The sequence below is a fragment of the Mustela putorius genome, unplaced genomic scaffold, assembly GCF_011764305.1.
Source record: "Mustela putorius furo isolate JIRA1106 unplaced genomic scaffold, ASM1176430v1.1 tig00537248_pilon_pilon_pilon, whole genome shotgun sequence".
Lineage (NCBI taxonomy): Eukaryota > Metazoa > Chordata > Mammalia > Carnivora > Mustelidae > Mustela > Mustela putorius.
In genome coordinates, this window is record NW_025422387.1 from 10403951 (window position 1) to 10419844 (window position 15894).

At 35.1% G+C, this 15894-nt stretch overlaps 1 protein-coding gene across 2 annotated transcripts in view; it reads right to left on the reverse strand.

The window, feature by feature from the left end:
* MED13L (mediator complex subunit 13L) overlaps positions 1-15894 on the reverse strand; it is a 286581-nt gene that overhangs the window by 134609 nt on the left and 136078 nt on the right. For both annotated transcript variants that reach the window (XM_004753301.2, XM_004753300.2), the window contains exon 3: positions 9778-9862. In XM_004753301.2, the coding sequence (XP_004753358.1) occupies positions 9778-9862 (85 nt within the window). The remainder of the gene's footprint in view (positions 1-9777; positions 9863-15894) is intronic.

The following is a 15894-nucleotide window of genomic DNA, read 5'->3' on the forward strand; positions in this document are numbered from 1 at the left end:
AATAAAACCTTTATATATATATATATATATATATATATATATATATATTTTTTTTTTTAAATGGGGCACTTTGGTGGCTCAGTCACTTAAGCAGCTGCCTTCAGATCGTGTCATGATCCCAGGGTCCTGGAATGGAGCCATACATCCAGCCTGCTTCTCCCTCTCCCTGCCTCTCCCTGTTTGTGCACATGCATGCATGCTTGCTCTCTAATAAATAAATAAATCTTAACAATAATAATTTTTAAAAAGTTATTATAGACTCTTTCTCCTGAAAAATGCATGGAAGAGCAAAACACTGCATATAATTCCACAGGGCTGGTGAACACTCTTGAGGCAGATTCTGAAGTGAGAACTTGCATATAAAATACCACTGATCACTAGTAACCCTGCTTTGCCTGGAATCCCTCTTTCAGCCCACTCTATCCTGTCCTCCCCTAATTTAATTCTGTTCATCTTTCTTGTCCCAGATCAGCCAGCACAGCACTCTAACATCTACAAATCAGCACTTTTATCTCCAAGATAAAAGTGCTTTTTATCGCTGAGTTGTAATGATTCATTTCTATGGCTCTTTTTTCCCCAAGAAACTATGAGAAATCTGGGGGCAGGCACAGTACCTACCTTATTTGCTGGCAATATTCAACAAATATTTAAATGCCTGTTATGTAATATGCTATATGTTCTCCTCTATACTAGTAGCTGCTCAATAAATATCTGAGAAATGAATGCTGTACACTAAGGAGTGTTTTTCTATTCACAACATAACAGTGTTATTCTTCATGTCTGCAACCATTAATCGTTGGCAGCCTCATACTATTACTTGAATTTTGTTGTGTGTATATGTTCCCAGCTAGTGAATAATGTTGGGAGGAAAAATAAAATCTACATATTTCACTTTTTTTATAGCACATGAGCTCTCACTCCACACTAAAATCATAGTAGATATTCAACATGTAGGGAATTACATAGATGCTTTAAAAAAAAAAATAGATAGGAAGGCCAGCACAACTGTCCATAGAATTCAATTATACTTAAAGAACAGAATTAAATCATTTTAAGAGAGATAATTCTAGAGGTGCCTGGGTGGCTCAGTCATTAAACATCTCCCTTCAACTCAGGTCATGATCCTAGAATTGAGCCCCACATCAGGCTCCCTGCCTGGCAGGAAGCCAGCTTCTCCCTCTCCCACTTCTCCTGCCTGTGTTCCCTCTCTCACTGTGTCTCGGTCAAATAAATAAATAAAATATTTTTTAAAAATAAAAGAGAGAACTTTAAAGTATAAAAACTGAGTAACATCAGAAATATAATTTCACCTTTTTATATTCTATAAACCTTTATTTTTTAAGGGACAAAATTTATATTTAACTTGACAAATATAGCCTATCAGACACTTCCTCTACCAAAAACTGCTTCAAATCAACATCATAAATAGCACCAAGAATGAAAATTAAGCCTAGCTGTTCCAGTAACCCTAGTCATTACTGAGATTGCCAAAATTACCTTCCTATCAAGATATGACATAATTCAGTAAAGTAGCATAATATTATCTTGCAAGGTCACAATGTGATTCCAGATTTATAAAAACGTTCTTTAAGCAATAATTCCAGGAAAGTATTTCTCTTTAGAAAATAATTCCCAGCCCCCTACTATCTCCCAAAAAAAATCACTGATTCAAGAATAAAACAGCTCCTGAAAAATGAAAATGAAATCAGGTTGTGTGCTCGTATGTGCATGTGTGCATTTGTATGTGTATACATGCACACATGTTTCTGGGTTATGAGTCATAGGACTCTAAATAATTAACTACAAGACTGTGCCTCCAAATTGGCAAACCCTGACCTCCAATCCCAACACCATGGCAGACCTGGTGTAAGATCACAAGTGCCAGAGCAGCAGCCACAGCGTAGCTCAGCGAACTATTTCCCAGATGGGACCATTAGGAACTTTAGAAGGGAGCCACTACCGGCTCTGGATCTTCTGTGCACCACAAAGTATGCAGGTGTGACAGTTTTCAAAGATTAAAAAGTCCAAGGACAGCGTTGCTCTACCACACCCTGAATCAAAGTACATTTTAGTGTTATTATCTCGTTATGGAGCTGCTCGGATAAACTCAATTTCATATAATTTCATAACAGAAGTTCCTCATCAGCATCAAAGCCCCTACCTTACCACTCCAATCTATACAAATACAAACGCAAAAAAGTCTCCTTCCTAAAAACTAATCTCCTTCCTAGAAATCGCTCCCAATTCCTAACCAAATAAAAGAAAGTCCTATAATCTAAAAAGCTGAAGAAACTTTTTCTCAACTGATCCATTCTAGCTTCATTATTTTGGGTTCCTACTGTGCCCTCTGGCACAGTAGTGCCAGTGGTGAATGCTGTCTCCTCTGGCCAAGTAAACCCTATCATTTTCATCCTTTCCAAAATCTCTGTAAGGTTAAGCATCCATTCCAATGCTGTTCCAAAGAACCTCTCCTCTAATTTCAAACTTTTTGTTTTAATCAATCCCACTGTCCAGACACACATTTTTTTAAGTCTTAATCCTTTCTCTGTCCTAAAAATATTAAATAGATAAATCAGTTAGTCTTAGGGGGAAAATGTTTCTCTCTAGACATTTATAAGTAGATACACGCTTTACCCACCTGTGTGTGTAGTGTTTATAGTGATTCTTCCTTTAAAAGAATGTGCTCCTTAGATCTAAAACCTCATTTTCCTACTTCCTTTAGAGAACTGCACACTACCACAACTCAATAAAATGGGAATTTGTTGATTCCTCACTTCCTGCTGTTATCAAATTATACCCAAGGACTCTCAATGCTGCAAAATTATATCACCTTTTCTTCAACTAGGCCTGATCCTACCACCATGCTCTTGTGAATATATTAATTATTTTTAAATTTTTGAACAAGTACATCCAAGGACAGTGCTCATTTGCCCTCTGATGATCACCTCTATTAAATCACAATACCATAGGACATTGAAAGCTTATAATACACAAATATAATGCTACTGCTATCATAATTATAATTCCAACTTCTTCCATGTTATTTTTACTGTACTTTTCCAAATGAATATCTTCCCTCTAAACACCAACTCTTGGCAAACCAAGAAGCTCTGGGCCAAAGGCAATTCTATAGCTGTGTTATAAACTACCATGGGGTGACTATGCTGGCGATCCATTAGGAAAGCAGCACCAGTGGACTATTCTAAAGGGCCACTATGTTTTTACAAATGTCCAATACTCAGAGATTAAAGTCTCCCTAAGTAAGTATGGACAGGATAGAGCATAACAGCTTCAAAAGACCCATGTATGTAATCTTCCGTTGTGTGCAAAGCAGTGATTTGCCCTTGAGAGGAAAAAAAATACCGTTCCATCAAAATCAATTTATGTGTTTTATTCTAAAAACTTAAGATAATTAAAGTTAAAATATACTAACCACATTTAATTTGACAGCATTATGTTAGACACTTTTAAGCATTTCTACAAAGCAATATGAATGCAAGATTTTCCAAAATCCCACATGCGATGCAAATTGCTGAGGCAGCGCTAAAACTCAGTGATATGAACTGCACATATTTCTTGGCTTTTTCTTACACCTCTCCAACCCAATGATTTATTTCACTGAGTTACAGTTAGGTAAGAAGGATACAGTATACTATGAAAACCACACCAATTACAGTAACATAGGAATAATAGCCATCAAACCTGCAATATTAAAAATACCAAATGAAGGGGCGCCTGGGTGGCTCAGTCCTTAAGCGTCTGCCTTCGGCTCAGGTCAAGATCCCAGGGTTCTGTGATCAAGCCCCGCATCAGGCTCAGCTATTTGGTAGGAAGCCTGCTTTTCCCTCTCCCGCTCCTCCTGCTTGTGGTTCCCTCTCTCACTGTCTCTCTCTCTGTGTGTTAAATAAATAAAATCTTAAAAAAAAAAAAAAATTCCAAGTAAAGAAACTAGTGGAAAAGATCGAAGGTTTTAGTTTTCCATGACCTCTTCACATCCTAGCTCTTTTTCCACAGTGCTTCCCAAACTTCCCAAAGTTTCCACAGTGAGGACTGTGAGGCAGCCTGAACTTGAAACATGAAGTGTAACCTTTGAGAAGTTCATGGTCAATACATAACAAAATCTCACTAAATTGTAAAGACTGATGAAAACAATCTGAACTCGGACATTATCAGAAAATGATGGGAAAATCGGCAGACAGTCTACATAGGTTACAACAAAATTAATGATATTTTATCATTCCAGGTATTTTGCCCAAAAGGGATAATCAGTCCTTAAGAAAATAAGCACACTTACTATCTCTAAAAGAGAAAAAATATGCATGACTGCATCATCTAAAACTATAAAACTTAAAAGACCCAAACAGTCTCAGATACTAAAATTCTGACTCAAAAAAAAAAAAAAAAAATCACAAGACTATACCAAAAGAAGTCAATAAGGTTCAAAGTTTTTAAAAATGTGTATAAATACATGCATGACTGTGTTTTCAAAATATATCTGTTCTTTAGTAATATAACCAACACCAATTTGGAGAACAGAGTATGAGAAGGAAGAAGGCCGCAGTCAAGAGGTATGGTAGATTGTATTGTATTTTCAAATACGCTCTATACCTCCCTGGGGGTGGGGGTGGGGGATTAACATCAAGTTGTTGCCATGTGACTTGGGTACCTCCTACAGGTACAGAAACAATACTTCCTCATCCGTTTAACTTTAAGCTTGGTGGCAAATTTCTCAGCCAATGAAATGCGAGCAGAAACATCATACACCACTCCTAAACAGAGGCTTCAATGAGCCATTATGCATCCTGCCATTACTCTTTGCTCTTAGTCAAGAGCCCAGTCAGTCTCTGAGAGGGCTGCCCGATCAACATGATTCCTACCTGGAGGCAAGAGGATATAAGGAATGCTACCAGTAAATGACTCACAGTGGGCAAGCAGCATGAACAAGAAAAAAACTTCAATTGTTGCAAGATAGTAAGATCTTTCAGGTCTTCTGTTACTGCAGCATAACTGAGCCTAACCTGACTATAGAGGAGGCCACTGAAAAACTTCATCAAACACTTAATGACAGTAGGCCAGTAGCAGTCAAAATGAAGAGAATGGGACTAACTAGAGAGATATCTGGAGGGTGGGGGGTGTGGGGTTATCCAATATTATATGATAAGAACCATAACCAAAGAAACAAAAAACTGAAGGGGACCAAGATATTGAACAGGCCATCACATGGAAGTAGGATTAGATAAATTATATATGAGCCCCAAAGAATAGGATTAAGGTCTTTTTAAAACAATTACAGGAAACAGACTTCTGCTCAGCATAAGAGACTTTCAAACAATGAACTCTGTAACATTCAACTAACTAATGGAATGTTCTGACATTTCTCTGAAAATGAAAAGAACTCCTTTAGAAAGCTGTGCTCACACAAGCAGAAGTTTTCAAGGAAAGGAGGATGACCACATAAAAAAGGATATTATAGAAAAGGATTCCAGAATTATCTGGGTAAACAGGCTAACTGACTTAATTTAGTGTCCAAATTCTGAAAATAGTATTACTGATATTTCTATTTTCTAATATTAACAGTGAAGGAATCTGACAGAACACCACCTTAAATTTTCTAATATTAACAGCCATTTATGAGCTCTTATAATGAGAAAGGCACTATGCTGAGCAAAACAATCCTTCACCATTTTAAAGGTAAAGAACAAAGACTCTGCAAGCTTAAGTCACTTGCCCAAGTCATATATTAATTAAGCTGGCAGAGCAGAGACGTAAAACATCTTCCATCTCTGAAGGTAATGAAGAAATGGATGTGTTGCCATGTGTGCCCCTGTATTACAGGCCAGATATGTTATACAGGCCAGATATGTTAGCTTCTACATGACACCTTGAAGGACAATGCTCTTGAGTAACCAACAGTGAGGTTTTTGGTTTTCGTAATGAACAGATGACACTGGCTAGGCATATACAGTGCAGTGTATGCAAATACTGCAGAGCTATAGGAGGAATAAGTAAATGAAAGATAAAATGTTTTAAGCTCTATTGCCTTAGAATTTAAAATATTCTACACATATCAATACAGTATTAAGTATTACCTCAGCACCAATCAATAGCAATAAAAATGAAATTATTCTGTGTCAAGTTTACAATGTTATCTTAATTTCTATAGTGAAATTATTTTTAATAAACCACAGCAGTAACTCATCCTCCTGTGCTCACTAGCAACTGCTGCCTTTTGGAAAAAAGATCAATTTCTATGACTCCTACTTAGCTGCAAGTGAGAGCCTCTCAAGGTAGTTAATGGAATTGCTTTTTAATTAAACAAATCCATATCTTAAAAAATACAAAAAGCAGAAATAATAAACCACTAGTATAAGCTTTGTTAATATGCAAACTAGGAAAAAAATAGTTTGGGAAGCACAAACACCCTGCAGGTAATACATTCCTTGATGATCTGCTTCAATAACCTTAATTCTGGCTTTCATGCTAGAAACTCAAAACACCCTCACTGGGAAACCCAGTCAATCTTTCTGAATAGAATAGAAAGGGCAAGGCATGATAGAAAACTGCCAAGCCAGAAATAAGAGAGGAAACTGTATTTTAATAAATTTAGGCTGTACACAGATTTAGTAAGTTTACGGGAAATGGTCTAAGCTAGGGACAAACAAAAGGGCAAGAAGCATGTGTTAGCCAAACCAGTTTCTGGTGATAATGAATAAAGAGAGCTAAAAACCACCATTTAAAAGGATTCCCTGCCTCATGAGCAGGCTAATTTTCACTCATACAACACAGCCACTTAAAGTTTGATGAAAAGAGAACATTATTTTGAAAGGCAAAGGAATTATTACAATGTTTCCCAAAAATCTCAACTTGTCCTTTTAAATTGTAGTAAGGGAGCTAAGTAGCTTGATTATTATTTTCTAAAAGAAATACTATTTCAAAGTAAAGTCTTGTAAGAGGATTCAAATCAAAGTATGCAAAATAATAAATTTATGGGGAAAGGAATGAACAATTCTCGAACAGTAACAATAGGTCAAGCATTATGCAGTACGTATCATATACATCACCTAACAAAAACTCAAGTTGCACAATATCCTTCACTTAATTTAAAAGTGTTTACTAAGGCTTAGTGAGGTTAGGGTAACTGTCCGAGTAACAGACTGTGAAACCAAACCAAGGTCTAATCCAAAGTTCTTTAGCTAGCTGAAGCTTTATTGCATGATACTGCATATGTCACAAATAACTTTCCTATCGAATAATAACTTAACCTGAACATCAGGAGTTTTTTTTAAAGATTTTCTTCCTTCCTTCCTTCCTTTCTTTGAGAGAGAACATGCACACGTGTGCTTGAGAAGGGGGAGCAGACTCCCGTTGAGTAGGGAGCCTGACATGAGCCTTGTTCCCAGGACACCTGAGCTGAAGACAGACGCTTAATCACCTGAGCCACCAAGGCACCCCTCAAGTTCAGTTTTTATCACAAATGTGGAATTCATGGGCATAGAATAAATGAATTATCTCCATTTTTCTCTCCCAGCTTTTCTGTTCTAATTTTCTCCCATTTAAAACACAAAAGACTGAAAAGAACATAGTTCAACCACAAATTAATATTTTTTCTGGAGAAAAATGATATTAAAAAACACAGTGAGCTATTTTTTTTAAATATGTGTTTTGTTCCACATACATTACAAATTTTCATGAAAAAGACTGTGTTTGGGGTGCCTGGGTGGCTCAGTCAGTGAAGCATCTGTCTGCCTTTGGCTCAGGTCATGATCCCAGGATCCTGGGATTGAGCCTCACATAGGGTTCCCTGCTAGCAGAGAGCCTGCTTCTCCCTTTCCCTCTGCTGCTCCCCCTGCTTGTGTTCCCTCTCTTGCTATCCTCTCTCTCTGTCAAATAAATAAATAAAATCTTTAAAGATACATTAGTCATTATACAGATAATAAGAACTTTGTGATGGCATCAGATTATAGAAACAGTCAAGTTTCCACATTTTCCTGAAGGAACTTTGTGTGTACTTTTGTTCTGCAGTAGGCGAAAGGAGAAAGAATTATCAAATATTTGAAATATTTAAGAATATTCAACTCTCAAACATCAATGCTTCTAAAATGCACTGCCTTAGTAACAAATGGATGGCCTCTAGGTCCAATTCAAAGCACAGAGATGGGAACTGAAGCTCAAAATGAAAAAGATATATTTGGTGGGAAAGGTCTTTCTGAGTGACTTAAATGGTGACAACTTATCACCTTCTGAGGTCCCCTAAGCATTGACACTGTAATGATATCACCATAACTAACAGCTTGGTTAAGGAACTGAATAGTACCAGAATATCATTTCAGCTTTGATCACCTGAAAGTACCAAATAAAGACTCAGAAATGAAGAAGTTTTTCTCATAGAAGTTCTTAATTAACCCATTCCTTCTCATCTGTTTTTCCCCTTAAAACACTATCCAAGCCAGGAATATACTGTTACGCCATAAAGTAAAGAGGCACTAGAACAATGACAGGTCAAAAGGCCATTAAAGCCATCATGATGGGGCTTCCCGTGGTCAAACCTGGAAGAATTTACACATCGAAATAATGGTAGTAATGAATTATAATCCAATGAATAAAAAAGAAATTCATTTCTCCAAATTTATATAACTAAAAAGATTAGGGGAGATTAAAAACATACATACGTGCGTACATACAAGAAAACGAAAATCTCTTCCCTATAAAAAGAATGTCAAACAATGAAAGTAGAAAGAATGGTGACATTTAAAAATTAATGTAGCACAGCCATAACTCTCCTTATTTATACAAAAGAAGATAAAACACAAGTCAAAATGTGGTAACAGGATAATTAAACAATCTCATTGTATCTGGCCACAAATTACTTAATAATTACAAGGACAGAAAACAAAGGTCATAGTTAACAAGTATTTATTAATTTACAGTGAAGAAATCTGACAGAACACCACCTCAAACAAGTGATCAACAATGTTAATATCATTGACACAGAAAACAAAGGCCTCCTGGTTTGATATACTGAGAAAGACACAATGTTACTTCTATGTATTTATAGTATTACTATAAAATGCATAACCTAAATCTAGTCATGAGGAGACTATCTAAAATTGAGGGACATTATATAAACCATAAGGCCTGAACTCATTCAAAATGTCAATGTCAAGAAAGGAAAAAAAAGGCTAAGGAACACTTCTAGATTTAAAGAGACATGAAGACTAAAATATATGATCATGGATTGGATCTTAGTGGAAAGGGGTTTAAGATATCAAGGACATAACTGGGACACTGATGACCTCTGAGCTGAACTACAGATTAGATAACAGCATTTTATCAATGTTAGATCTCCTAATTCTAAAAATTACACAGTGCTTACATGACTGGATACACTTATCCTTAGGAAATGTATACCTAAACACTTAGGAGTTAAAGTAAGAACCATCTCAAGTGTGCAAATGACTCCTGAGTGGCTCAGGAAATAAATTTAAAATCCACAAGTTAGGAGTAAAAGGGCAAGCAATCACACAAACTAAAAAGCAAATGAGGTAAAAGAAAAACTAACTGGTGAATCTGCGTAAAGGATATATGAAGTTCCTTGTGCTATTCCTAAAACTTTCCTAAGGTATAAAATTGTATCAATATAAAAGGAAGGAGATTTACATAATTTTATCTGCATAAAATTGTATGTGAAAGCAGTCTGAGAATTACAAGAAAACCTGGGAATACCCAGCACTACACTTGAGTGTCTCAAGACAACCGTGCTGCTGTTCCTTCTCTTACCTTTCTAACAGATTGTGGATTGCTTTGAAGAGCAGTGTCCGGCATTCATAGGAAAGGCCATTTTCCCAGAGTCCTTCTTCCACAACTGAAAAAAGCAAAACAAAACAAAAAACTGAACCAGTAAGAAAGGTGTCCAAATAAAAATTAACTTTCAAAACATTTTTCTAAAGCAAAGTTAATGCATTCACTGAAATGAATTATCTTTTGCTGAAACTGAAAAAGGAAGTTAAATACTTGCCCAACGTCATAAAATACCTATGTACAGAAGGAAATCACACGTTTCAATTTTAAAGTTTTCAAAATATAAGCATGGTAAAACCCCTCTCCGGCAAAAGTCCCTCCAACTCAATGCTTCAAAATTTGAATTCATTTGAAATTCTCAAATTAATCTTTCTACCTCACAGTGCCACAAAGACAAATTTTATTAAAATTCTATTTAAAGATAACAAAATGTCACAAACTAATGCTAAGGTTAGCATCTGTATTTTTAGAGGAAAAACCAAAAGGAGAAAATATTCCAAGATGTTAGTTATTCAAATTTCCTTCAATGTTCTAAATAAATAAATAAATAAAATGTTCTCAATAGGATTTTAACGACATGATTTTAGAGGATATGCCAAGAAACCAAATCTTAATAGAAAATCAAATTTATTTCCTAAACTTGTAATTTCATTATGATTGACATTTTGGGAAATACCGTATTTGCCTTGGAAATATAACATAACACTGAGCCACATGTAACTCTAACACCAAGAGAATCCAACAGATTAACAATGCCCTATGCGTTCCTAACATTCTTTTCATATATAAAAGGATGTAAAACACCCTAGAGAAGACAGCTGATTTCCTTTTAAATTATATTAGTTCAGTTCAAGATAGCAAAAAGTTGGAAGGATGGAAACGACATTTGCAGAAGAAAATTTTCTCTCCCTTTTACTTGTTATCTTGACAAAAGCACTCACCAGAAAAAATTCTGACAGAGAATTAAAACGCATGTTAAATCCACAATGCATCTGTAATGCTTTTACCACACCAACAGACATCTCAAAATGCATCTCCATATTCTCCAATAACATAGAATCAGAAAAAGTGTATTTACATTTAGGGGTTTTATCTATAGAACTTTTTTTATAATGATAAAACTGGATAATTTTACTCTTGGTATGTCAGATAGGCTCTTTATTTTCCTGCCTATGTGGCTAACCATGATTTACCAAATTTCCCAAAGCAACCTCTGTCAGAAACATTTTATTATTTATCACTAAAGAAATGAAAATAAAGTACAGCAAATAAACAAACACTGCTGCTAGCAACAGACTGCCTCTGTTGAAGACAAAACAACCGAAAGTTTTCTACAATCCACTGACGGTGTCATGAATCTGTGTTCTCACACATTTATCTTCTAGGAAGAGTTTTCCTGGGTAAGAAAGAGAGCTAACATTTCAAGAAAATGAACACCCCATATTAATTTGCTTTTCCTTCCTAATGTGTCTCATTGACGGTAAGACACCATCAATTTAAAGAAGCACAATTTTTTATACATCACTGAAGGTGAAGGGTTTTGTAGAAGCGAGCTGCCAATTAAACTATAACATGGCTCTTATCACTTAACAATTTTTAACTTGCAATTATTTAAAGAGCTTTTATATTTATTGACTTTTATTTAATTAATTTATTTAGTTTAGAGGGAGAGAAAGGAACCCAGGGGTAGGGACAGAGAGAGAGGGAGAGAGAAGCAGAGAAACAGATCTCTTGCTGAGCACAGGGCCCAATCCTGAAATTAAGACCTGAGCCAAAGCCAGGAGTGCGAGGCTGAACTGACTGAGCCATCCAGGTGCCCTTATTGACATGTTTTTCAAGTATCATTATTGTACATACATAAAACAGATAATATAAGCCCCCACAGAAAAAGGTTGAAAATTCCTAAAAATTCGTCAGCATTCAGTGTATGACTCTTCTGAACCACTTTGTGACTCAGTCACTAGTGTCAGTGTTTTTCTACATAACAGTCTTTTGTGTTATAAAGAGTGCTGGTGATACAGCATTTGTGAAGAGTACCACTCTTCTTTCCAAGATTTTTTTCCAAGTTGGTGACGCCTATTCTGCAGGTTTTCTTTTAATTTAAAAAAAAAAAATTAATATCTTCAAACACACTTTAAAATAACAGCACCAATAAATTTCTAAACCAAATATCAACATTGTGTAATCTGCTTCAACCACCCTGTTTTTTTCTTTCTTTTTGTTTGCTTTGATATACTTTAAAGTACGTACTTTGGTATACACCAAATCAGAATCCAAACAAGGTCTGTCAGTGGACTCTCCCTGGAATGGGAGTAGTTGATAACAAAGCGACATGGGAAATTTGGGGAATCATGGAACTGTTCTACATCTTGATTCTCTCAAAAATCAAAATGGTTATAAACCATGTATATTTGGTAAAACTTATAGACTAAAAACAGTAAAATTTACAATCTTTTATTGCTCTACATAAACTCATTTTACTATTAGACACAGCTTCTGAACCTATGCCATTATGAATATACTTACTGATTTTTTTTATTTTTAGTGTTGAATATGAGAACAGGATATGAATCAGAAGAACTCCTACTCTAAATCTACGTATCCTGAACATGATTATTTTTATCCAAACAATATGATTTATTTGGTTAAGCTTCATTCACAAATTATTAAAAGCAAAAAAAACAAAACACACACACAAAAAACAGTTTCACCCACAAGAGACTACAGACTAGAGTGGTCCACCCTTACAATACAATATACTACACTGGGGCTCCTGGGTGGTTCAGCTGTTAAGCATCTGCCTTCGGCTCTGGTCACAGTCCCAGGATACTGGGATCGAGCCCCCACATCGGGCTCTCTGCTTGTGGGGAGTATGCTTCTCCCTATCTCACACCTCCTGCTTAGGTTCCTGCTCTGGCTATCTCTCTGTCGAATAAATAAATAAAATCTTAAGAAAAAATATACTATCCTATAAATTGTATTAAGTACTTCATATTAAGTACTGCAAATAATACAAAGAGAACAAAAATTTCTCTAAAACATTTCTCAAAAAATTCTTAAATACTGAAAGTTTGAAAAATACCCTTATTAATATACTTTTTATATGGTAATTCTTATATTTTCCTTTACATTATGTAAATTTATATAAAGTTTAGGCACCAATTAAATACAACACTGGGAAGAAAGAAGTAACACAAAGTAAAACAAATCTGACTACATTAAGCTCTTGTTTAAGTAGGCTTAAGAAACAACAGAAAATTATAAATGATCCTATAAGCTAACCAGTAAAATTTAAAATGTAAGTCAGCAGAGGTAATTTACAAGGGCACAGTATTTGGATTTCAAATGAACGCCTAAATTTCATCTTACATATTAAAGATTCAAGAGCAGTCATTAATTTATTGGAAGTCAACAACTGTAATCAAGGATAATAATAAATAATATCAATTAGGCCATGCATTTTAAGGATAATGCATTAGTTTGCTACTCTTTTAACTTACTGTTTTTAAACACCAAGCATACTTGTAGAAAGGAACAAAAGACCAAGCTTTATTATCTACTTCATGTACAAAATTTCCAGAAATAAAAGAGCAGTGGATTTTCAATGAATCTCTAAAATGCTAACATAAGTTAAATCCAGAACAGCATTTTTGGAATCTAATAGATATTTGGCCAACATACACTGGCCCACAGTTCTTGGCTATGTTATGCCTCAAGCACCAGGCTAGAAATTAGGAATGCTCTCAAAAAACTAATATAGATTTTGAAAACCTCTATAAGGCAACAACAACTTTAAATCCTTTGCAGTACAGCTATCAAATATTTTTTTAAATAAAAAAATAGAAGTCTTTTATTTTAAAATAAGAGTAAAATAAAATAGCTTACTATCAAGGTTGATTTTCTACCTAGGAAACAATCTTTACCAATTTCTGAGGCTTTCTTCTATGTACTAAGCTTTGAATGGAGCACTCCCCACAAATGGGGGAGTGGGAGAACGTTTTCACCACAGTGCCATGATACAAAGTGAAGGACATACGACATTTAGCCACTCAGTATTTGACTTCTTCCAATCACTGGGAATTGCCTATTTCATACGTTCTGCTGGGTGTCAAATACGGTCACCCCTAGCAGGAGCTGAAAACAAGTGCTCTCTTCCATTCTCTCCAGCAATATGGACAAGGACATAGATGCTAAAGTCCACTAGATGCTCCTGTACCACATCTTTGACTCTGGATCTAGTGACAGAAAAGAGTAGACATAGATATTTCTGTCACTACTGGAAATAGAAACCGTAAGATCAAGTTTCTGGTGCTAAAGTAGCAGAGGTACTGCGGCATCTAGTGCCCAGTGGTGACAGCACGAGTATTCTCTTCAAACCAGTTCTGCAGCACTGATTCTAAGATGGACAAATAGGTTCTGTGAACACTCAATATTCTTTTAATCAACTCCTTTTCTTAGTCTGCAACTAAAAATTCTGACCAATACAATTTATTCTAATCTCCAACTTATAAATAAAAAAAACTAAGGCTTACAGATCTTAAACTTGCCCAAGGTCACACAACTAATAAATCCAAGAATCCAGAGTCATATATGGCTATATTCAGAAGCTAACAGGATCAAATGTATTTTGTATCTACTTTTTATAAATACTAAATATACAAACTATATCATTAATAAAACTCCACAAGGGGAAGCAATTTATTTTCATAGCTGCAGTGACTAGAATATATCAGATATCTGTAAACATGTGTTTTGAGTTGACCTAATATTATATTTGCACATACCTTTCAAACTTCACTGGATTTCGTTTCAATATAAAATCTCCTTTTATCCAGTTAAGAGGATCAGTGGCAAGGATGAGATTCAAGACCAAGTTTTCTGACATTTAACAACCATGCTCCTTGCACTATACCATACTTCTCCATAGGGTTAGTGTTACGTTAACCCATCCCATCTATCTCTTATTCTTAAAGCTAGCTACAAAGCCAATCTTCAACACTGAAGTCAACTTTCCCTTTGGATCCACAATTTGCACCTTAAGTTAATGTTTTCTAAATAGCTGCAAGTAATTTTTTCAAAGGTAAAACAAAACTGAAATAGCTTCTGTAATCTATACAATTCCAAGAGAAAATCATATTTTAGTTTTAAACTACTTTTTTTCTGAGATACCTTCCTCCCAAAGTGAAATTTAAACTAACATTCCATTTGCTTGATATTTAGATTCTTCAGACAGTAAGGAGGGATATGGGGGAGAGACATGGACAAGGTACTAGTAGTCTAAATTAAGTTTCTGTAAATGAAGGAAGATGCATTCAGTACTTAATTCTCTATCTCCCTTCCAAGGTGGACTGAGAAGAAAAGCAACCACCAAGAAATTTATAAGAAAGCCTGCAGGTGCTGGACCACATCTTTATGAAATCTATAATCTCCCCAGGGTATACTATCTCTTATCTTTAAAATTTTAAAAAGCCTTTCTAATTCTTCTGATCTTTCCAGTTTATATTTAAATACTTATTAATTCTTTAAGAATATAAAGTAGCAATAAGACCATCTCTACAGATGACTATAAATCTACTTAAATGTAATGCAAGAATTTTTCTATAAGTTTGTTAGTCTCAGAAAACAAAGCACCAAAAGACCTAAAATGTGTTCTATAATAAATGAGTGGCAAGATTCAACCAAAACAAAGAATTCCTGAATTAAAACATTCTCCTGTTGTTGTATGGTCTATTATAGCCAAGTTAAAACAGAAAAACAGAACTAAGTAGTGGCACAGCTGCCTATTTTCAAAGAAAAACTATTTTGGCACTAAGTTATCACATTTAAGTTGTAAAAGCTATAATAAGAATTTGTTTAAATTGCTGTTATTCTACATTTTTTAATATAGCTATACTCATAATCAAATATTTAAACTGCAAAAGTACGATATAAATTTTTTTCTTTGAGCAGGAGACAGTTTTATAAAGCAAAATTTAGGTAGTAGTAATTACTTCTTAGTGCCCAAATAATTTTTCAAAATCCTCACAAATTGTAATATAACTTCTTTCAACTTTGAGAAACATGGCTCCTTGCAGAATTAATAAGCTTCTCTGAAAG